Source organism: Diuraphis noxia, unplaced genomic scaffold (assembly GCF_037042655.1).
Source record: "Diuraphis noxia isolate RWA-SAM2 unplaced genomic scaffold, SU_Dnox_SAM2 contig0003, whole genome shotgun sequence".
NCBI lineage: Eukaryota > Metazoa > Arthropoda > Insecta > Hemiptera > Aphididae > Diuraphis > Diuraphis noxia.
Genome location: NW_028301713.1, coordinates 27,160,027 through 27,184,791, shown reverse-complemented (window position 1 = coordinate 27,184,791; position 24,765 = coordinate 27,160,027). Strand labels below are relative to the sequence as shown.

The 24,765-nt window shown below is 33.3% G+C and overlaps 1 protein-coding gene across 1 annotated transcript in view; it reads right to left on the bottom strand.

The window, feature by feature from the left end:
- Positions 1-90: 90 nt before the first annotated feature.
- The window catches only part of robo1 (roundabout guidance receptor 1), a 194,860-nt gene continuing 170,185 nt past the window's right edge, over positions 91-24,765 (bottom strand). The window contains exons 3-19 of the mRNA XM_089221994.1: positions 21,867-22,020; positions 20,356-20,486; positions 14,566-14,832; positions 13,599-13,876; positions 12,629-12,833; positions 11,284-11,606; positions 10,829-11,056; positions 10,523-10,754; positions 10,301-10,416; positions 9,097-9,430; positions 8,627-8,892; positions 7,560-7,680; positions 7,337-7,476; positions 6,622-6,807; positions 4,755-5,070; positions 2,760-3,019; positions 91-1,937 (exon numbers count right to left, since the gene is read on the bottom strand). Of these exons, the coding sequence (XP_089078120.1) occupies positions 2,784-3,019; positions 4,755-5,070; positions 6,622-6,807; positions 7,337-7,476; positions 7,560-7,680; positions 8,627-8,892; positions 9,097-9,430; positions 10,301-10,416; positions 10,523-10,754; positions 10,829-11,056; positions 11,284-11,606; positions 12,629-12,833; positions 13,599-13,876; positions 14,566-14,832; positions 20,356-20,486; positions 21,867-22,020 (3,533 nt within the window). The 3' untranslated portion in view covers positions 91-1,937; positions 2,760-2,783. The remainder of the gene's footprint in view (positions 1,938-2,759; positions 3,020-4,754; positions 5,071-6,621; positions 6,808-7,336; positions 7,477-7,559; positions 7,681-8,626; positions 8,893-9,096; positions 9,431-10,300; positions 10,417-10,522; positions 10,755-10,828; positions 11,057-11,283; positions 11,607-12,628; positions 12,834-13,598; positions 13,877-14,565; positions 14,833-20,355; positions 20,487-21,866; positions 22,021-24,765) is intronic.

Genomic DNA, 24,765 nt, shown 5'->3' with positions numbered 1-24,765 from the left:
GAATTGGTTATTTTATCCCCGGACGCATTAGTACAAGATGATATTTCGTCGTAGGCTCGCCTGGCTACAAACACAACAATAGAACACACATTCATATAATTATACGATTTATTTGTTTCGTTCACATGTAATATAATATAACTAAAGTACATATAAGTATACAATATGACTCGTGTCTACATATAATATTATTATATTAACCTTATATCATAAACATGGGCTCAGTAACATTTTTTTCATTATAAATAATATACAATAACGTAACGATAATAGTAGTTTTTACAAGCACGCGGCACCCTAGCTGGTGGGCGCCTGCAGCGGTTGTACACATTATTATTAGATTTTGTTACGAGTATTACATATTATTATTATTTATTTTTTATATCTAGACACAAATTTCATCGTAACAATAAATATTACAGATCATATTTTATAAATTAATCACCGATACAGTTTTAGTTATATTATACGCTTAACCTATAGCAATGTCGAGCGTTTACGCGTAACAATAATAATATATTATAATATAATAGGTACAAAATAATATAAACAATACACTATATTTAGTCGCCGTCGAGAATATTATTATTATTATTATTACTATGCATATCGTGGTGTATGTTCAGTTCTGATATTCTAATCGTGCGTTTATATAATATGCCTAGTTGCATATATATATAGGTACCTATGTGTATATATTTTAATCTAGAATACTCATAACAAATTAATATAGGTCATTCGTTATTCATCATTTAATTATCACAGTAAAATATAATCGTAATGTTAATAACGATAATAAAAGAAGAGGATAAATCTTTTCGATTTTATAATTACATAATATAATATAGCAGTTATTATTATGATGCGGCTCAATTATATATATTTTAAACATACGAAAAATTAATAATAATAAAAAAACAAAAACAGAGTAAAAACGAGAGCTTAACGTGAAAAAATACACGTATGTTCGTTAGGAATGAGCAACAATAATATCTGCTCGAAATCGAATTGGGTACTATAATAAATATTGGTAATAAAATATACTGTACACAGATATATGTATATATAGGGTAGTATTCCAGGATAAAAAAATTGGTTGGTTATTTTCGTGGAAATGTTTATTGAAATTGTTCGTGGATTGTCTTAAAACGATATTGTATCATGCATTACGATAAAAATTATTGTTACACGTATACTTAGGGTAAAAGGAGAAAAGCGTATAATCGTTTGTGGTAAAATAAAACACGCGTTTGAGCTCTGCGCAGTCTGTACATTTACATATTAGGTATATATGATAGTATACACATAATATAATTGTATTTATATAATATTATGTATAGTTATAATGTACGTATTAAAACAATAAGCTGGATTTGTTTCCGGCCAAAACGTGTGATGTGTGTCTAACGAAACGTAAACTAAACTAATTTACATAAATAAAATAGAATCTATCACAACAACATCTCGATATATAAAAGAAAAAAAAATAATAATCAAAAAGGAACTATATCATAAAATTAATACCAATCGAGTTTACAAATAAATAACAATTAGTTATGTACATCATTTTTACAAGAACACAATTAAAAACAAATCGATTACATATTGTGTATACCTATTTAATGTATAACGATAAATAACGAAAAAAGAGTAACACAATACGATTGATTATTTATATTTACAATTAATATTTGTATGATGCATGGGTATATTAAATTGTGTAAATACGCAAAACGATAAGGTATAAAAAAATTCGAGCGAATGTTTTTCATTTATACAAAAAGGATTAGGGGTTTACTCGAAACGTTTTGATTTGTTCGGTTGCTTTTTATTCGGCTGTGAAACATCAAACTGACTTTTGACGATTTTCAGGCGGTTTTCAACAAACCATATCACCGTCGTCGTTTTGATCGTCGCGGGCAGGTGCAGCTGGTGACCTATGTAATCACAATTCAGAAAACTACATTAGAAATTGTATATTTATTATTGTCTTATTCGAATTTACACGTAAAGACATAAAATACGTAATCGGCTTAAGAGGGTGCCAATCCTCTAAAAAAAAAAAAGTGCGCGAAAAAAACGCTCAGACATGCAGTACCTACGTACTACATATACATGATTGAGAAATTGAATAATAAAAAAAGATACGGTGTCGTATATTTTTCATAAATATATGCAGGTATACATTAAAAAGTTGTTTTATGTTTGGAAAAGTTTAAAAATAACGAATTTTAAAACAAAATATAATAACTTTTTATAATGCAGCGACTCGTATGGCCGTATGGGTACCTAAGTAGGTTAATCTTTCTGCTAACCGGAATTTAGTGTCGAGTCGAGTATCATTGAGCATTTGAGCGTAGGTCACTGCAGTGATGGATGTGCTAAATTTAAATGCGATGATAAATGATGGCTTCTATAAGTACACACGATGGAAATCGATTATCAGCAAAAACGGCAATTATAGAGTATATTATAATTTTTAAGGGCATTTTATTTTACGATAAATTAATATAATTTCAATTTTTAGAGCGAAATATAGGTTAAACCAGAGATATTAAAACTCCCGCGACGCACAGCTTGAAAACCTCCGACTACGGGTTAGACAAAGACGATCGTTTCTCTCGCCAAGCAATTACTTATTGAACAAGCGAATGATTAGGTATGTATATAGAAGATTTGTTATGAGCTAATAACGACGTCAGCATAGTTGTACACAATTATTACAGTGTATACTGTGAGCATACGGTAAGGGAACTTACAACGCTTTGTAGCGAGTGGCATCATCACTTGCGTCCAACAGCCGCCGACAACGACGACGACGACGACGTTTGAAGCACGACTGGACACGGTACGTCTGTCGCCTCGGCGTACAGACAAGACGATTCGCTGCACGAACAACCACTGCTGCAACTACCCTTGTCGTCATTTCCCGTGACATTGAGGCCTCCGCCGCCACCGCCTCTGTCGTCGTCGTCGTCATCGTCATCGTCACACCAACCACGGTCCCGATGCCATTGTTCTGGAAACCAATAAATAAATTAATACGAAATATTTATTAATATATAACTTTATATTGTACGTCTTATTATTATTATTATTATTTTTAATGTACCTAATTTTTATACAGACTATTTTCTGTATAAAAGGAAATAATAGACGTGGACCTCAGCCCTATCCTCTCGCCCCCGAATTGATGCATGCGTCTAATAGAAACATCAACGCATTTCTCTCGGTCGATGTTTATAGAAATCATGATTAATTTATTATTTACACAACGATTATATTATAAAGAAGGTTTTCGGACTAAGAACAAACAACACAAATCTCAACCACTAGGTAATAATTAAACTAATTAAACGATAGACTGACATCATTTTGAAATTTAATACCTCTCAAATTATAATCATTTCCTTGCGGTGGTGCAGTTGTGCGGAGGCGATTACTCTAAACATCGATTGGTATTCATAGTCATAATAGTGATTCATAAAAATACTTAAAATATTATGTTGATAAACGCGATGATCACGAAAGAAAACTAAAAAATATAATATCCACCACAAAAATAATTCCATTTTGTTCTTTGAAATATCATTTATCAGCGATCAATATAATATGTATAGTAGAGTTTTAATTTTAATTCCATAATTGGTTTGATTTTTAAACTGAATCTGAGTATCGCAGTTCTCATTTATTTTAAATTTAAATACAACGCGGTTAAACAAATAGCATTTACGATTTTTAAGTAATATTTTTCCAATCAACTGGAAAACGCTAGGTTATTACAATGAATGCCCTATAATAACTATATTATCTGAAGAGATTAAGTCAATTCGAATACTAGGTAATAATATCTAGTCCAATTTAAAAGTTAGAAAAAAAAATAATAACTTATAGCTTTAGCATTTTAACTAGGTAACTGCAGCAAATCCCACTTGTGATACGAGCACGACTGTAAGACGTGTAGTTTCACCTGGTATGTACCAGTCTATACCTATACCTAATACCTATCTGTTATATTGGCGGTATAAAACGCACGATACCGATGATGGTCGTAAAAGTAATTTTGAACATTTGATTATCGCAATAATTTCCGGTCCTTTTTATCGTTTTTACGTCATTGTAGCGATGGTCTCCCGGGTACCGTACATCGGGTCTCGAAAAACAATATAATATGGTCGTACAATAACCGTGTGTATAACGGCCTCACGTATATCGATATCTATGCTGCAGGTACCTAGATTCTTTTATCGTCAAGTGCGAACCAGACAATACCCCGGGAAATAAACCTCGTCATAATTATATTAAACATTTGAGGAGTATAGTAAACTGTTCTACGTTTTTCTACGCGGTTACTGTTATTAGTTCTTGAAATTTAAAAAATGCCTTGTACCTACCTACTTATTCCTGAGACGTGTTATATCGTTCGAGAATAGAAAATAATCACTTTATACATACAGCAGGTCATGCGGGATACATTTATGAAAATCGTTTTTTTCAACTCTATTAATTTTTTTATTTTTTTTTTTACAATGTGAAAAATCGTTTGTTTTCTAAAGAAATTGTGGAAGAATGAATCCTTCTTCTTTTTTTTTTAAAAATAAAATCGAACAAGAAACTGAACGAATTTCCTTTTCATATACGTTCCAAAACAGAAGTTACAGCATATATGTTTTAGAGGATTTGGGGGGCAAGAGGGCCAAGTCTACTGCATCGAACCTATAAAACACATATTATTGTGGGTCCAGAATACTTACCGGAATGATGTTTGTACACGAGACCCGGAAGGGTGGACTGCATGCAACGGTCTATGCTGTTCCCCTCAGAACAACAAGTGTTGTACTGTTGTGGCTGTTCGTCAGGCGTCCGTTTGTTACACGGAGGAGGAGGTGGCGGCTGCTGCTGTTGCTGCAGTTGCGTCGGCTGATTGACGTGGCCGTACAACAGTGAAGCGCTCTCGTATTCGTAATCGGAGTGCATTCGGTTCCGCGACGCTCCATATTTGTTGGACGACCGATCCAGTCCCTGGCACGAGGAAACGTTGCACACGGAAGGATGAGAAGAGTTCGGTACCTGTTCACAACAACATTTATAAATTAATTTATACATTTCGATAGGTATTATGAAGCATGCGACGTGAATTTTGTACAACTGCAACCCACATTGAGTGCAACGACGACAATGTGCTGCATGATTGTGATGTAGATTTAGCAGTTGAAACCAAAAACTAGACTTTTGTAGTTTTGTGTAAGTACTTGGGACATAAGAGGGCATTGAATGTCTGAGGCCAACACCACCAGTAACGAGACAAATGCCCGTAATCGGCCAGATCTAGCCAAGGCCCGTTACGGGGAATCATTAATGATTTCAGTAGTGAAACTATTTTTCTTATTGGCTTATTTTTAGGGTATAGATTGATTAACAAGTGTTCGACGAATGATAATTGAAATAATTTAAAATAAAAAAATGATTTTTTTTTAAAATTTAGTTCTAAACTCGAGAGATTCCTTATTTTTATATTTTAATGCTTACATATAGAAATAAAATCAATTGTTTTCAATTTTCGACAGACTCTAATGAATATTAACACATTGACGGACAGCGAGGGTTATAAATAATTACATAATATGTACTTATATTATTTTATACCAGGGATGGGCAACTGGCGGCCCGCGTACCTTTTTTATCTGGCCCGCGCTACATTTTCAAATTACTTTATATAAAACCTCATCCTCAAGTATCACATTAAATAATAATTGTAAATAAAAATAAATAAAGATAAAAAATAAATGTTAGTAAATTTGAAGGACCTTTTTTTTTTGCTTTCTCCTATGCACTGCGGCCCGCTAGATTTTAAACTACTTAAAAGTGGCCCGCTAGTTACTTTGAGTTGCCCATCCCAAATATAATATAATATAATATAATATAACCAAATATACAATATAATTATATGCTTTACATATTTTAGTTAAATAACAATTTTATCAAAACATTTTTTGAACGACATATTGTATTTAGTATCCTTAAATACAAATAACTTTTAAAATATTTGAAACATAAATTATTTATTTATTCTTTTAAAATTACTGATGGTTATAAATTATTATCATTTACTTGATTTGTACGAAACAAATAAAACGTAGTTATTACTATGAAATGTGTGGAGGATATTAAATGTTTAAACTAGTTTTTACCAAGAATGTCTATATCATGTAAGTAGCTACATAAGTAGATACATCATCTGTCTGTATAAGAGAAGGCAAATACCTACACAAGTACATAGTAACAAATTTCAAATTTACTGCGTTAACTACTATTTTAAACTGTAAATATATTTTATCAGAGTGGAAGATATCTCCAATAATTATAATTAAGTTGTACCAATTTGAAAAAAGAATATTTTATGGAAACATCATAATTTACTGTGTGAAAATCCAATAGCAATCGTAAATAATGGGATATATTTTATGATTATTTAAAGACTAGAAAACATTATAAAATCCCACGAAGATAGGGTGTAAATCGAAAAATGAATTTAACTGGTAACGAATTTAGAAATTCATACCAAGTACAAATTCTTGTTTTCCTAAGACTATATAATATAAAGTGGTGACAAGCGGTTACCGGAGGAGGCTGTGTGGAAGGCGGTGGATTGAATCTGTGTTCATTGCTCTGGTTGCCAGTGTAAATCCATGCGGGTGTGTAGCCATTGCAACTACCGGCCAAGGACTTGCTGGAGTGGATGTGTGACTGTTTTGAGAAACTTCCAGCGTGCATACGACGACTTGATTGTGGACTGCCGCCATTAGACTATAATATAAATAGAAAAAATAAATATATTATATACAATAAGTCATTATTTTTAAATAATGAATAAAAATAAAAAACAACGATTCTAAGTGACACTTGGTTGAAAGTTCAATATCTTATAAAAATAAATGGCGTTGGAAAAAATTTCAATATTAAGAATTATTCAAAATCTGTTATTTTTCATAATTGAATTCTATTCAATATAATAATATACATCTGTATTTGAAATAATTGAGCAGATTTTCAAGTCTCACAGTTTCGAATTCTTATTTTCGAATAAAAACACTAAAATTGATTTTATGAAAAACAGCAGATTTTATGTAAATTATAGCTTTTTACATGAATAATAAAAAAACGTGAAACTATTACAATGACCAAGTTTAAGTATCAAATCATCATCAATCTTTCTAATACCCGAAACCATCACAGACATAAAAAAAAAAATAACAGAATCTTAAAAGCACCAATGAGACGACCGTAATCAATTGACGGTGTAACCGAGAGAGTGTGACGAACTAAGAGCACATACCTGAGATGTTTTCCGCATAGAATCTGTCGGCGGGTGTTGAGGGGGTGGTGGGAGGAATTCGTTCCAATTCGGGGGCGGCGCTTGATTAATCGGATAGATTGGTGGTTTCCGCTTGTGATTGTTGAAGTCCATGTTTTCGTCTACAAAAGAAGAAAAAAGTGTTACGTAGTTCATTGAAAATCAAAGCCGTAATTTAAAGCTGTAAATTCTATACTGGGCTTACCAATGTAATGGTTGTTGAGTGCGGCCACTTGTTCGTGACATCGTTCATGACACGAACCATTAGAGCTCAGTGTTTTGGTTTCAGATGAGCTGCTAGCGGCCCCGAAGAGATGCGTAGATTCCTAAAAAGACGTGATCGATGAAATAAAATTTACAATTATCAGTATTTGTAACTCGTACATTTTGAAATTGTACGGGTGTTTAAAATTAAAAAATCAAAGCTGCGTTCTATCGTTCTATGTACGTATGAGTATTTTCGTATTTACCCGTGGGTCGATATATCTCTATCGACACTTGAGTTACCAAAAGACTATAAATAAACCCTTTACAGTTTAGCTCTCATGGAGTCGATATGGCTACCTAACTGCATGTTTAGACTTTCAAACTCAACGACCATAAATTAACGGGTTGAGATCGAACTCAAGGAGTACGGTAGAATTGTGTGACTCCTCAAACATAAGATATCATTTTATAGGTAGGATGGTAGGAAACAATTTTTATAAAAAAAATAAAACAGTTACGATCGTCGTACCTGCACTCCCCGCCGAATTACACATTGATAATAAATGTCTACAATATATGACAGTATTTTGTCAAACGACGAGAAGGTATTATATATATAAGTAATAAATGAAAAGTATGAAACGATTTTGAATTTTATAATACCCCCCAATCATATGTATACTCCTATATATGGCATACGAACTGAAAACAAAACATGAAGTGGACATTTTATATATGGAAATTCATAGAATTTGTTATAAGTATAGTGGTTTTAGTGAGAACAATTCAAGAACATGACAGTAATAATATATCACTAAAGTGTAACGGCGAGAGTACGAGAGACGTGCCGAAAACGTCGAACATCGGTGGTATAAGTGTTTATTTAAAAGGTAAGTGGAGGGCTAACTGTTTTTTTTTAAATTACGAACTACATTCAACATGTATTAAAAGATTAAAAATGTTCACTATTATACTAAAAAAAAGTGTTCGAGGGCCTAAGACAAAAACGATAAGGCGGGTTATGAATATATCTCTGGTCGAAAGCCTATAAATTTCGGAACTTACATTGCAATCGTCGCGATTCAGCAGAGTAGTAGTGGCGTATGGTGTTGGGTTGGACATCATGTCTTTGCGTGGGTTGTAGAACGTCGACAAGTTCCGGGTGTCCACCTCTGCGTAGTCCGCGCAGGTCGTTTCCCTACCGATGCCGTTCAACAGTTTGGACTCGGGGTCCTTCTCCCCGTTGCGCCAACCACGGTCGATCCACAGCGCCTCCTTGCCACCAGCGCTCAACATGCTCAACTGCGATAGGTCACCACTGACAACTGGCACTGCAATGGTACACATCGATATAGCGGTAAAACACAGGTGCATACTGCATATTATATAATATACCACGGGATACACGTATACCAATATGGTAACCATGCTGTAACCATTGTTACCTCGTGCTCGCCCTCGCACGACACGACAAATAACGTGGCTGCGAATCCGACTTAAGTACTAAATGTGATGTTATATTATTTTATGTTTACCGTTGAAGTGGCCCAACTGTTTGCCGGCGTTCTGTTTCCGTTTCAAGTAAACGACGGTAACGATGACGCACGCCAACATGACGACAAGAGCCGCCAACAGCACGATGATCCACGCCTCGCCATTAGTAGTGGACGAATACGCCCTTGCAGGGTAAGCTGGGTCCATGACGATTGGCACCGGGGCGCTATACGGACCATACCCACTCCGGGTGTACGCTTGTACCCGGGCCGTGAAGCTGCCACCCACCGTCAAGTTGAGCAGAATTGTCGTGGTCGACGAGTTCAACAGCTCTTGGACGGCGGCCTTTGTAGCGTTGTTATTCTTGACTTGTATCTAAAGATAACACGATTTCGACGTACCCGTTAATTACGTGTACAATATAGGTAGGTACCTCGATGGCTCGATGTAACAATTATATCGTATAACTCATTAGTCATTAGGTTAGGTATTTTTCCTAAGAACTTTTTGCGGGAACTTTTTGATGTTTTTTTTTACCTTTAAGTGCTTTCTTCAACGTTTTAAGGTTTTAACGTTTTAATCTTAAGACATATTATTTTTAACTTATTTACTATAGTATTATGAATATATATATATATTACACGTATTATACTAAAACAACAAAAGGTAATCTGCAAATGTTTAAATAAAACGATTCACAAATTAATTTTGATTTCTAAAAAAATTCATTCATTCAAGGGAATTGAAACATCTTTTAGAATTTTTGGAATATAAATGCATTTGAAAGTATATTTTGTCATATTTTCAAGGGCATTTTAATCTGAGTCCTACTCATGCTATTCATAATATTTAATCAGGCCCACCGTGTTATACCTACGGTGGTATTGGGACAACATATCCAGTAGTAAAATATCCTGCAAGCTCAAAATATCTGATGGATAAAATATCCAAACACAAATACAATTTCAAAACCTGCTCGAAAAAAGAATAATAATAAAAATTATATTATTCTTTTAATCACATTTGGGCGAAAAGAATTTGATATTATTTTACATTGCAATACCAAATATACCAAATATGATACATTATAGTTTGTTTGTAGGAATTTGTAAAGAAACATATTATTATTAAATGCTTTTAAAATATGATTTAAAAATGAACAATGTAATCAATTAAACAATCACTAAAAAAAATTAACTACCAAAAAAATTTTGAAGTATTATTTTCAATAGTGCGTTTACTCACTTTATATCCCAACAGAGCGCCGTTGATGTGTTGCGGTGGAGGTGCCGACCATCGTATGAACGCGGTAGTGGCATTTACCATACCAGTTTGTACGTCTTCTGGAGCAGCGGAAGGAACTGCAATGAAAAAATAATGACCGATCGAAGGTTTAAAGAGATTTTGAAAATATAAGGTTATGTTTAGATGTTATTATTAAATATTTTTTTTAGCTTGTTCACTTACCATCCTCGTAGGTTTGGACGACCATGGAGTTGGATGGTTGGCCTTCGACTGTCTTAAAGAACGGAACCAAGAAGAAATCGTATTTGTTGTACTTACGGAGGTTGGCCAATGTGTAGGACTTGGGCTCACCGTTGTTCATCATTACTGTCATCATGTTATAGGTTTGCGAGCCACCTGATAAGTCTCTGAACCGTACGTGAATACCTTCTACCCATTCAGCGCTGCTCAATACCTTAAACGTATACACAAATGTAATACAAGTTAATTTTCTGCCGGAAAAAATAATTGATGTAATGGTATACATACATCCCATATGACTCGGACCGATGTCGACGATACCGGAAACAGTTCTTTGAACTCTATGACTTTAGTACCAAGTCTTTCACGGGCTTCTTCCAGAGACTGCTGCGTGATGATCGTATTGGTCCCACCGGTTTTAACCATAGCGGACAACGCGCTCGGCACGCTCAATCCGTGTGAGTTTTCTGCCCTCACCATAAACACGTACGATGTGTCCGGTTTTAGGTTGTCGACCTGAACATGTAAGCACACGTAAACATTATACTGTGGGTATACTTAGTTACTTACAATACATCAAATTTCGAGCTACGAAAACGGTGAGGATTACGTAAATACTCAAACGATCGCAACCGTTTCATGACGCGAAATTCGAAATACTGACTGTAAGCCGCGTGACAGATCTTATCGGATTAAAAGCAGACTGATATTAAACAGATACCGCGCTTGGCTAATATACTCACGACCATGGTGTTGGTTGATATGCGATGTGCGGCGACCACCCATCCAGTTTGCAGGTCCGAACTGTAGTACTCGAGCGTGTATCCGATGATCGGAGAAGCGCCAAGGTGTGGGGTGGGTGGGTGCCAAGTCACGGTTACCGAGTTTCTGGTAACGTTTACAATGGTCGGCACTGACGGAGCCGCCGGGAACATGGCCGGGTCAGGAGCGCGGTGAAGTCGTGTGCCCGGGGATTCTTCGACACTCAGTGACGCCGACCAAGAAGTCTCGCCACTTTCCGAAGAAGCAGTGCACGTGTACAGACCAGAATCAGATACTTCGAGTTCTAAAGGCATACACAAATAAGATAGGTTATAATTCGATCATAACGACGGTTTATTATATAGTAGGATTAACGTATCCACAGTTTGGAATAAGTTTATTTAAAAAAAAAACGCGTTGTCGTTAGGAATTTATATAGCGTAGCATAGGTAGGCGTGTAAAAAATGAAAACCGCGAAAAAGGTTTATTTTAAATAAAAGCATTTTTATTACTTATTTTTTATTTTTACTTCCATAAAAAGTGCGTTGAATAATAAATTATGCACACCAACTTAAAGTTCGAGATGCTGATTACATACAGTACAGTACTATAATAAATATATCAAAAAATTCATAATTATTTTAAAGATTCAATTTGAACAACATAAAAAACTTAGTTTTCTGAACGAAAAATACAGTATTTGGTTTTGCTTTTAGTTACGTAGTTAAATGTATAATTAATAAATACAACTGACGATTTTAGCTTGCTTATTTTGCATTTCAAAAGAATCCTGAAACGAGGGACTTTTTCAAATTATATGATAAATAATACGCTAATATAATCAGACTTGACGGTATTTTAGCTTTTACACTTAATTTTTATTAAGAAAAATAAATTTAAAAAGAATTCAAATTTAAGTTCAAAGGTAGGAGAAAGTTATTTCTTCTCCTTTAAGATTTTGAAGAAAAGTATAGATATAGTACAAGCAGAGTAAATAATAATAATAATAATAATATTTTATTATTTATTTATACGAGTTTAAAAATAAAATACAGAGTAGCTACTATATATTATAAAGGGCTTTTCCTTTTTCTGTTTAAATTCATAATAAATAAAAGAAAATTTTCAATAAATAAAATCATGAATAGCGCTAACAGATTGTGCAATATCGTTATATGATGTGCCTGATGTGTACCTAATGTATGTAAATATGTGTTATGGTTTTGATATGGAAATAAAAATACTATATTATTTTTATTATTAATATAATAAAACTTTCGTACCATTTTAAACACCAAAATATTACAATAACATATAGAGACTTACCGTCTATTTGTAGTGTTCCTGACGATGTAATGGTCACTCTGGGATCGTCTGGAGACAGATAATTTCCGTTTCTGTACCATTTAATGGTAGGCAATGGTATACCAGACGCCTGACACGGTAATGTGGCAGCTGATCTCGTGGCCAACGTTTGGTTGGTTGGTCCAATGTCGACGACAGGTGGAGGAACGTCTTGTACGGATGTGACCTGCAGACAGTGATCGGAAAATGCAATAATCATTGTGGTTGGCGTTTCGATAATGCGAAAACGTGGCGCTATATAAAGTCGAGAGTTGTATACATGCTGATTCCCCAAACACGATTACCAAAATATTTTTTTTTTTAATTCGGAACTTATAAGTTTGATAACTCATTTGAGTTATGATTTATATGCGCCAAATGCACATACAATTTTTCCAAAACAATATTTAAAAAAAACGGAGGTTCTTATTGTGAAGTTTTTCTACAATTAAAAAATGCCTATTTAGACACACACACACACACACACAAAAAAAAAATAAAAAAAAAAATAAACGAAAACACATCTATGTAAAATTAATATTCTGAGAATCTAAAACACACCGTATGGTAAAACCAATAGAATCATCACTTTGATTCAGAAATGTATAATCGTATCAACTTATTAGTCCAATCCTTAAATATTATAAAAATTCTGTAAATTGTAGTATTTAATTGAAAATATCATAGTCATTCGGTAAATATATATATACTTATATATATATATATACACATACTAAAAAATTCCAAAAAGCAGAATTTGAATAAATGCATTATTTATCAAGGATGATCTGCATGCTTGGCGAATGTACGGTACTATCACCTCTTGAATATTTGCCATAAAATCTAATTTTTATAGATAATAATTGATTAATTTAAAGGGTTAGAAAACCATGACCAGGGTATAGTGGTGTCAACTCAAATAACACGATTAGAATATTATGAGGATACAAACCTGCAAAAACGCTCTCCAAGTGACGGACCCCGCTACGGACAGTGCGGAACACACGAGGAAACCGGCGTCTTCTTTTTGAGCTCCCTGTATGCGCAGCGTGCCGTCTTGAGTGACGTGAAAATGTCCGTACGCGTTGCCGGGAAACATCAGCACCTGGGATCCTTCACGTGACCAAAACACAGACGGCGGTGGGTTGCCTTGGGCCACGCAGTCGAAATTTGCAATTCCGTTGAGACCCACTTTTTGGTCTTTGGGTCTAGTCACAAATGTCGGCGGGGCTAGAACAGGGGATGAGATTAACATAGTAAAATATAATGTGTTGGAGGTTTGCATTTACAATTCAAAACGGAACGACGATATTGTTATGTGCACGGAGCTGCAGTAGCAGCTTGTGAAACTATATACAATAGGCGATTTGTGTATGATATATGAACAATCTGTTTGAAGTGTACGAGAAATTTTAGAATAAATTAAATAATATGTAGAGCGATTTCTATATAATATATGTATATATTATTCTTTGAATTTATTTATTTTTTTTTTTAGGTTTTATACTCATTTTCTCACAACAATAGAAACAACAACAAAAAAAAAAAAAAAATCGGTATTTTAAAATTGTACAATTTTCCGAGAATTCCAACATACTAACTATTCTTTATGTAAGTACTTCAAAATATGCTACCATATAATACAATCAAAAGGAAAATAAAAGGTATTAAAATTATAAAAAAACAGTATTTTTTAACAAATACAAGAGATATCAAAGAAATTAATTGTCTCATATCGAAGACGAAATATTTTATAAATACAATTAAATACAGACTATATATATAAGGATGGAGATATGTGTTTCGACGTATTTTCGCGCACTAAAAATCATTAATAAACTTAACGTACTTGATTGATATGTAAAAACGTTAAATCATCGGTATATAAAATGTTGGTCAATAATATAATAAATACATACAGTGCACGGTCAATGAAGCCTTGGCCTTCTCGGAACCCACGTCGTTTTCGGCGTTACAAACGTAGAGTCCTTCGTCCTGAGCAATCACGTTAATAATCCGCAGTGATTTGTTGTCCAATATCTGAGCTCGACCGAAAGGCATTTTGTTACCATCGCGTTCCCAGTAGATGTTCGGTTTTGGATCACCGCCCACCTTGCATTCGAATTCAGCAGTCTGTCCGGTGTGCACAGTTACATCTTTGGGTTCGGTGTTTATGAACGGTTTCACTATAGACATATTCAAAAAGTCGTGTTTAAAAAAGATTATTGGTTAGGCATATAATACTGTACTGGTAATAATAGTCAACAAAATATTTGTCTATATTTGTCTCCTCTAAATTGAGGTTAATTAATTTTTTTTAAATTATATTTAGATGATTTGTTTTTAAACACACATACCTACTATACCTACAATTTGTGTATATAATCTTTTAAAAATTATATAAAAACGTAATTTGGGATTGAGAATATTTTGAAAGTTAAGAGAGAAAACTTGAAAACAGTATTGTATTTTGAAAGCCCTCTATAATCGAAATATAAATACGTTTAATCGCGGAATGGCTTAAAGGAAAGTTGTACAGGCGCGAGTTTAAGGTTTGAAAATCGTACCAAAATCATTAACATCCTAATTATCAACATTAGGATTTTGGAGGCATTTTGGTTACTTAGCAAAGTTGACAAATAACAGTTTATCTTGTTTTATAGAAGATTAAGCAAAGCGAGTATACTCTATATAACTGTTAAAGTTGTTTTGGACGGTTAGACCTTAACTTTGGGGCGTATTACAGGGAAAGTGTGTATTTAGTGGGTCGTAACCCGTTAATTTTAAAGGGATATTTATTATACAGCTAAACGATTTATGTATTTATAATTTATACAATGATCGGACCTGTTAGAATTTAAAACAAGCGAGTAATTAAATTGATATCGCAATGTGCGCGATTAAATTAAGTTATTAAGATGTATTATTATTATTATTCATTAAACAATCTTAAGCAAGCTTAAAAGACACAAAATAGCATCGAAAGCATATCATTATAACGCGTGTATCAATGACATTAACGATGCAATTAAAACATGGCTGGTAAATACATTATAAATACATTAATATATTGTTTTAATGCTCATATTATATAACACTTAACACTAAAAAAACCAACTTTTTTTTACGTTAAAAATAAAAACCGATGTTGACTTTTGGTATTCTTAACGACCCGTACCTTATATATTATGTTTTATAATTAAAGTATAACTATACTGCAGGTGATTCTTTTATCAAACAACATTCATTATTTAATAAAAGTATTAACTTTTTTCAAAATATTTTTTTACACAGTTTCAAGTTGTTAAAAAACCAACGTTTTTATTGAAAAATTATATTTTTAAATATTTTTATCCTTATAATTTTTTAATTCTAAGTATTTTGATTCATAAAAATACTTAGAAAAATATTCTGCTTGGGAATATGAAATTAAAACTCTATGTTGTCATTCAAAAAAGTAAAAACTTAAAAAATGATAAGGATAAAAAAATATTTAAAAATATAATTATTTAATAAAAACGTTGCTTTTAACAACTTGAAACTATGTAAAAAAATATTTTGAAAAAGTCGATATTTTTTTAAAATAATGAGTGTTGTTTGATAAAAGAATCACCATGATATTATATTAAGTAGGTTCTAAAATGCCGTCCATATTGTGAGCATAATGACACTGCAATGCACAAAGTACTTGGATTATACGCGTAACGCTGTGCGGCTGGATGTCATTTAACAATAATCATTATTATTTATAAACGAGTCAATATCGAACATTATCTAGACACGATCAATGGTCTACAACCATTATTTTGCTATTGTCTTGGAATTTATTTTTTTCAAATCGCCCGCACGGCTTTCTTTCCTCTGTCGGTCCGTATGCCAAATGCAGCGGGTGTCGACCCCTCGCACAGTGTCGGATTAATGACTTTCCAACAGCCCACCACAGCCGTTTATACGTATATTGGCGGCACAATAATTTCCAAATGCATACACGAGTTATTATTTATTTTTTCATCCAAACGACCCTTACTCCGATGACGTGTGGCCATTGTTGCATCCACCAGGGAAAAACACGGATACACAAAATGTATATATATATAATATATATATATAATTTACTTATATATAATATATGTATATGCGTGAATGCAGGGGAAAGAATTTATTTCGTAGAAGAGTGAAAAACGTCGTCGGCGGCGGCGGATTGAATGCGGAAAAAAATCAGGTGCATTAAACATTTTGCAGTTTTTCAGCGAATTCTCCGCGTTCGTGTATAAAAAATATATCTGACGTGCGTATACAATATATATCAGTCCGTAGTATGCAGACTACTCTCTAACTCTGTGTGCACACTAAATGGCTCCTCTCGTCAGATGACGAAAAAACGTATTTCAATCGGTTCCCATACCATCCGATTTACTTACCCTATGCACATATTATAGTGTGGGAGTATGAGGGCAACATGGGCGTGACATTTTATCGGGGTGGTAAAATATCGTGGGTAACTTCCATTAGCGATAAGAATTAGTATAATTTCAGTAATGAATTTAGTACGCACCCACACACACACATACATAACAATAACACTGAAATACGCACACTCTATTATAAATAGTCTTAATTTCACACAACAATACCCACTTATTATTAGGTGTCTATTAGCTATACAATACTCGGTGAATGCTTTTGACGCGATGGTGGGGCTTATTTTTTTTTCGGTATTCCATAATATCATTAAGTGCATATTTATTTAGGTATTTATTTTTTGCATTTTTATTTATTTATTTATTTTTTTTTTTTAAATTACGTACAGGTACATAAAGCGTTTGTGATGACGGGCAATTTAAGTGCACTATACTGTCGTGGATCTATGTTTTCCGGAACATCCTAAACACAAGTAGGTGCGGGTACGGACGGTATGGTTTTCGATTTACAAAAATATTATATTATATCTCGATGGTATAATCACGTCTGTGCAGCGAAGTTGTGGATGGGCGGCTACGATATATATATATATATATATATTAGGTATTTATGTAATTAACAAACGGTGACTGCCGCCGCCGCCGCCGCAGATCGACGTTTATACAATTTTTAAAAAATAAATCGCAGCAACGATTGTTAAGGGTATTCTTTGCATGCCTTCCCCCTCCCCGTTACCCACCATCCAATCACTAGTCAAACCGATGTGCGGGAATAAAATGACTGTTCGACACGATGAGGGCTAAATCGTATATATAAGCGAGAGAAAAAGAAATGAAAAAAATTGCCACGGTAATATGAGAACAGCGAGTCATGTGGTATATGATGGAAACTGCAACGAGAACATAACTATACGGAACTCCGAACGTACTTGTGTAAAATAATTTATATAACAACCAACTATATTACCTTAATATAAATGAAAAACCTTCGGTATAATAATGTGCAGTACTAAACGTATAGGTATAGTGAATATATTATGTTTTAATATAAAGGTAGTTCTGAATCGGCGATGATGCGTCTATTGCTGGTATTTTTTACTATTATTATATTTTTTTATGTAAAACGGAATATATATATAGCTTTTCGTATATACATGCGGAGTACTGAAATACAAAAAGTATACCGACTCGACAGGTAGATCGACGATCCGTGTACATAATGTATAATATATATAAATGTAGGTACAATAGTATATATATGTACGCGACGGGCATTTACTATTCCGATCGCGATTTCTTTCTCACCCTCCGATGGCGCATCCGCGGATATTTGCACCCAATATAATCGAATTCACACGTATAATACGGAAAAACTAAAAGAGACCGGTACGATTGTATATGTGTAAATATTGAATGCGTACAATAAAGGCGTGTGTTGTAACGGGGGGAGTGGTGGTGTGTAGGGAGGAAACTCGGAGAACAAGCAAATACACTCGATTTCGACCGTGTCGAATTCGTCGTTTTACGATATTTCTCACGCGGAGCAGTTCAAAACGACTAACACAATATAACATATTATATACATGAATATATATTATACATTATCCACGCGTGAAAATGCCACATGAAAGCGTATAAAAAATGTACGACTAATTTCAACGGTCTCGCAGTGTCCGTTCGGTCGGTATATAGGTACTTGGCAATAAACCACACGTCGCAGTATATAGGTATAGGTACTTTTTTTATCGCAATTTTTTTTTTCAACGCTCAATAACTCCAAGAAGTATTTTCTCTATAATAAACGCTGTCACTAATATTAGCGTTACATAAATATTATATAATACGACAAACGAAGTCACACACATTATCGCTGATGGGCCGTCGCGGCGGGACTCATTTCGCGAGATAAATAATTATCTATCATTGATTATGCGCACGCGTACGCTATACAATATAATATAATATTTTGATGTTTCGGTCGGCTATTTTTTTTTTTTTTGTTTATTATTTATTTGAAGTTTTCCTGACCATTATCATCTGAACTTAGGAATACAGAAGAAGTTTTTGGCATTTTGTAAATCAGATAATGTAAGTTAGGTAGGTATAAGAAAGAACTATGTTGTTTTTTTTTTTATATACTACAGAAAATGAAGATTATCACATTACGAAGCAGTTAACAATTATACAATTAGATAAATACATTTAAATATATACATAAATACAAGTTTATTGATTTAAGATGTCATGGGGACGACCACGTTGGAGTCTGCGATTTATCGGACGGATGTTTAGTCTATAATACTGTGCAAGACCTGCATCTTTTATGATTCGAAATTTGTTCAATTTGCTATATTTTAATATTCGGTGTCATTTATTAAAATGGTGTTCAAAACTTTTGAAAACAAAAAGTGTAAAAAGAAAAAGATTTAATTTTAAATCAGAGGATAATAATATTGTGTTAAGTTTTTTTTTCTTACGGGGATACCTAACCAGTTTCTTGCAGAAATAAACAAATATATGCGTATGATTTTACTTGCTGTAATTTCCATGCGGATTAATAACTAGTATTCCTCAAACAGCATTAAAATATTTTCTATTGTAAAAATATTTTCAGGAAAATAAAGTGGTTGTTAAAATAATTAAAAAAGTTGCGTAAATAATTAGAAAATATTTTATAAAAAACATTTTAATCACATATACTGCTATCAAAAAAAATTTCATTGAAACTTTTTAAAAATATTTAGTCAACATTTTTATCCAGTCATATATACCATATAATATTTGGTTATCATAAAAAGAAAATATTTATTATTCAATTACTTCAAAATATTTACAAAATATTATTATAATTTCCCAAATAATGTCACTCATCGGCAAAAAAATACCTACTTATGATTGTCACAGATTTTCCTCGTAGAAGAAAACATCAAATAGGTAACGTGCTATTGTCTAATGTAGTTTATAGTTTCTTCTTTTGCTATACTACAATCTGTAACTAATGTAAACCGTTTGGAAATTTAAAAATTTTAGATTTCCCCTACACCGTGAATCTAAGTCTCTGTGAGAGCACCTCTTAAAATGTGAACTTTGGAAAATCCATTCTTAGTGTAGGTACTGGTACTGGTAGTGGTACGAATATCGGAATATACCATTCAAATTTCGAATCTCCGGTCATCAGAGTATTTTAGTAGGTATAGAGCATTACACTTAGTATGATCCGAGATTAAAAACGAATAAAATTATGTGCTACAACTTATTATTATTATCATTTCACACATATATACATACCATTTACGGTGAGTTTGGCCGGTGTACTTTCCTTCTTGCCTACGATGTTTTGTGCCACGCACAGATATTCACCGCCGTCATCTTGCCTGACATCTGTAATCATCAGATTGCCACCGTCTACGATTCGCATCCTGAACAAACACGTCAAAATGTCAGTAAAGGTTTAAAAACTGCGGCTATAGTAAAACACGGTGTGAAAGATGAAATAATACCCAATATTAAGCTAAATTTAGCATGTGTTACATAATATTATTGGTCGAGAAGAATAAGGAAATTAACCAGTGATGGTAAAATATTCTAATTAAATTGTAGATAGACTTATATGATTAAGGTTCATAACGATTCAATTTAACAATATACTAAACTATAATATTAGGTATTAAGGTTAAACGAAGACGTGTAGGTCTATGGATGTTAAAATAAAAAAAAAATTGCTTCGAAAAAATAACAGAAACTAGTAGTGAAATTAATCACGTCCAATCATTGTGTCTATAATAATCAAATTGGTGGTTTATAGTGGTTGCTTTATTTACATAATATTATTATTATACTTTAAATTTTGAATGATGCAATATATGTTTATATATATCTAACCTAACCTAACCTAACATGTAAGTAATTAATTTTTTAACTGTTATAAACATGAAATCTTTTTTCTCAATATTGATTAAAAATATAATGAATGAAAAAAAATAAACAGCCCAAAGGAATCTAATAAACTATTAGCCGAAATCGATGACAGAAACAAATGACAATATATCTACAGCTGTATAGCAGTCTTACATATTATGTTATAACGTATACATACATATACACTATACAGAGTGATTATTTTATCAAACAACACTTATATGGCGTTTGTGAGTAAATGACACCTAACACCCCTATAACACACAAACACCACCCAAAACCACCCAACTTTAGGAGGCTATATCTTGTAAACGGATTAACAAAAAATGAAAATTCATTGAAAAAAATAGCCTTTTTAGTTTATGAAATTTTAAGAATGCGTTGTCATTTGAAAATCAAAATTTGATAATGGTTAATCTGATAAATATAAGGGTGAAAATATTTAAAAATTATGTAGTTATAGAAAAAGATGGTTCTAAAATTTTGAAGAAAAAAAAAATTGAAAAAGTCAATAGTTTTTGAAATAATGAGTGTTGTTTGATAAAAGAATCACCCTGTATAGTACCTACCTATACACGACTATAAAAAAAAGATTATCATTCGTATAAATATATTCATTTTTAAGCTACGGTTTTCTCAATTCTGAATTTCTTTTGTCCACAATCATAGAGAAACTATTATTACTACTATTACCAGTATTATCATCTCGTTATCATTAAAAGCTCGCGGACCTATCAAGTTATAAAAATATTATGTTATTGCGCAATCGTCGCTGGTTATATATGCTGAATTTTAAACAAGTTAGGTAGCAAAGTCTTTTTAAAAATCAACATGGAATAGCTTATTGCTGTATATAATTTGATATTATGGACACTGCATACCTTGTCGTCGAATCTATGTGCACGTCTTCTCTGTCTTTCTTCCAAACGACCATTGGATCCGGATGACCTTTCGGTGGACTGCACTCCATCAGAGCCGTCTGACCTTGAGCCACTTTCGTGTCTTTCGGCTCCACTCGGAATTCGTCTTTGAGCACTGTAAACAAAAAATAATTATAAATACAAATGGTGGTAAATGGATGTTATGATTTTATCAGCGATATGTCAAACGCCAGTTACAGCAGTAAGTAGGATAAAATTAATGGAAAATATTATCAAACTCCGTCGCAGTCTGTATTTGAGGTTAATTGATTTATTAACTATAAAGCATCCTGCAGTCAACGTTTTATCGGCCGCATTATTTTGGTCAAAAATATAATATATTTTACTTGGTCCCGCAATTAATTTTCCAAAAAACCGCCAAATCATCGCTCTTGTGCGGTGGACACTGCGTAGGCTTTTTGGTGTACAAATTAAACAAAACTATATAAATACGGATTCCGATGATGATTTCTCATTAACGTATAATTATGTACAAGTGCACACCGAAGCTGTGCGCGTATTACTATAATATCATCATGGGTGTTTTATTGAATACGCGCAGTTTCGTCATTAGGTACACAGCGATGTGGGACATTTTTTTTTTCACCGCGATATACATAAAGGGATTAGGCACACGTTACACGCATTAATATTTTACGGGGGCACGGCATATATAGTAAAATATATTTTGCATTTTTAAACTTGTTTTCCGCGCCACCGCTTCGTACAAATATAAATCCGGATTAAACGCGACACCGGATTATGCACGCATAATAATAATTATATATATGTAGTGTAAATGCATTAGATATTTTGACTGGATTTATATGCAGATTTATCGTTTTGGGGAGGTGGCGGCGTGGGACGATTCGAAAACGAGTAAATTGAAATGTATGTACATTAATATTGAAACGGCCGCGAATTAAATGATGAATTTATGTGAATGGTCTTATTTTAGGTTACCGCAGGCGGTGCAGCGCTGGTGTGCTGAAGGGTGATGAGCTGCTGTGGTGGCTCTGGTCGCAGAGTTTTCTTTGCGGACATAACGGGAGTGGAGGAGGGATAGGAGCCAATTTCGTGTTTAAAGGGATTAAGACCGGACCCGGGTCGTCGTTAGGGAGGACAAATATTGACAACACAAGGGTTGTCATCGTGTCCGCCGTGCATGGTTTTTTTCGTCTCTCTTTGCGAGAATTATATATATATATAATGTTTATAATGCTTCTGTGTAAATATCATATTTTCCCTACCCGAGAATATCTGGTATTTGTCGCGGCAGCATATGATGTTGTCTTAAAAGAGAAAAATGAAAACACAACAATGACTCACTTTATATCATATATATATATATATTCAATTACGGTGTATACGCACGTTACGACTTCTGGCTTATGTCGTACGAAACGACATATACGCTTAACGAGCAGTCGAATAAAAAAAATAGAGCGAATTCTCACGAAAAATATTATTATCAACAACATAGTAGGTAACCGCTATAATATTTTTATTACTGCGCTGCACATTTAATACAAAAATCGAAAACGGTTATTATACTATATGTTTAGCATCTATTTTCGATAAAAAAATAAATAAATAAACAAAGACACCGTCGCTATCGTACTCTTACATTATAATATTATTATGTTTTCAACGATAAAATACTATACATTATAATAACACACACACACATATATATAGAACAATAGTCGTCGAGCGAGCAGTGTTTGACGCCGATGACGCAAAGAACGACACAAAACGTCTAAGGATATAACAATGTAATACGCACGCTAAAAACGTGTACGGAGAACTATACTGAGAAAAAAAAACGATTGATATTCGATTCACGATTGTGTTACCAGCTACCTTTATATATACTATTACATCGCCGACTGGCGAGTATTATTGCCATATTGTTCGTTAAACATGACAGAAAAATCACTTTAAACGTCGACAGTCATCACCGTAAAATACGCATAGGTCTAGGAAACGGAAGTGATAATGCGCACATTATTATTATTCGTTTGACGCTGCGAATTTGAACGTTTTCGTGGTACCCATATAATATATATATATATACCGGAAGATTTCCGACGGAAGATAAATACATGACGACCGGCACCGACAATATTATAAAGGTCATGAATAGATTAACGACGTCGTCGACTAGCTGCCCCGGAAAAGCGAAGATTGCAGCAGCAGAGGTGGTTATTTTAAAAGTAAGAAATTTCCAAGAGGACTATATACAAAATATAGCAACTTGATATATATGTATTGACTCGGAGAACTTTTGAAAAGCACTCCGAAGGACGCCTCCATATGTATAGATATAATATATTCAGACAAGCGCGCGTATATACGCAGAGGAATTTTAAACGATTTACCTTAAATATATTTTATTACGAGTGCGTCGAATTGTACATAATATTATGTCAATAAGATTTGAATTTCACGTATAGACTTAAGACATAGATATATCTGGTATATAATTGTGTACTAGCAAGTTGACAGAGTGGAATGCTTAATATTTATATTTCTACGATGTGCCACGGATGGCGGACACCAAGATTATAATAATAAATTAATTATTCTATTTTATATCGCCATAAATCATAATATAATATATATAGTAATATATATATATATGACTCATCTTGGATAAAATACGAATCTAAACGTCTAATGTTATATATTATGTACTTCATTCAGTATAATATGCGGCGTTGTAGGTCATCATATTATAATATTCTCGCATTATTTTCAGCAGATGATCTACTCATCTACAGGCTACAGCACTTATCAACTCTCATTTACAATTGTAAAAATATTTTCAAGAAAATAGTAGTTGTCAAGATATTTAAAA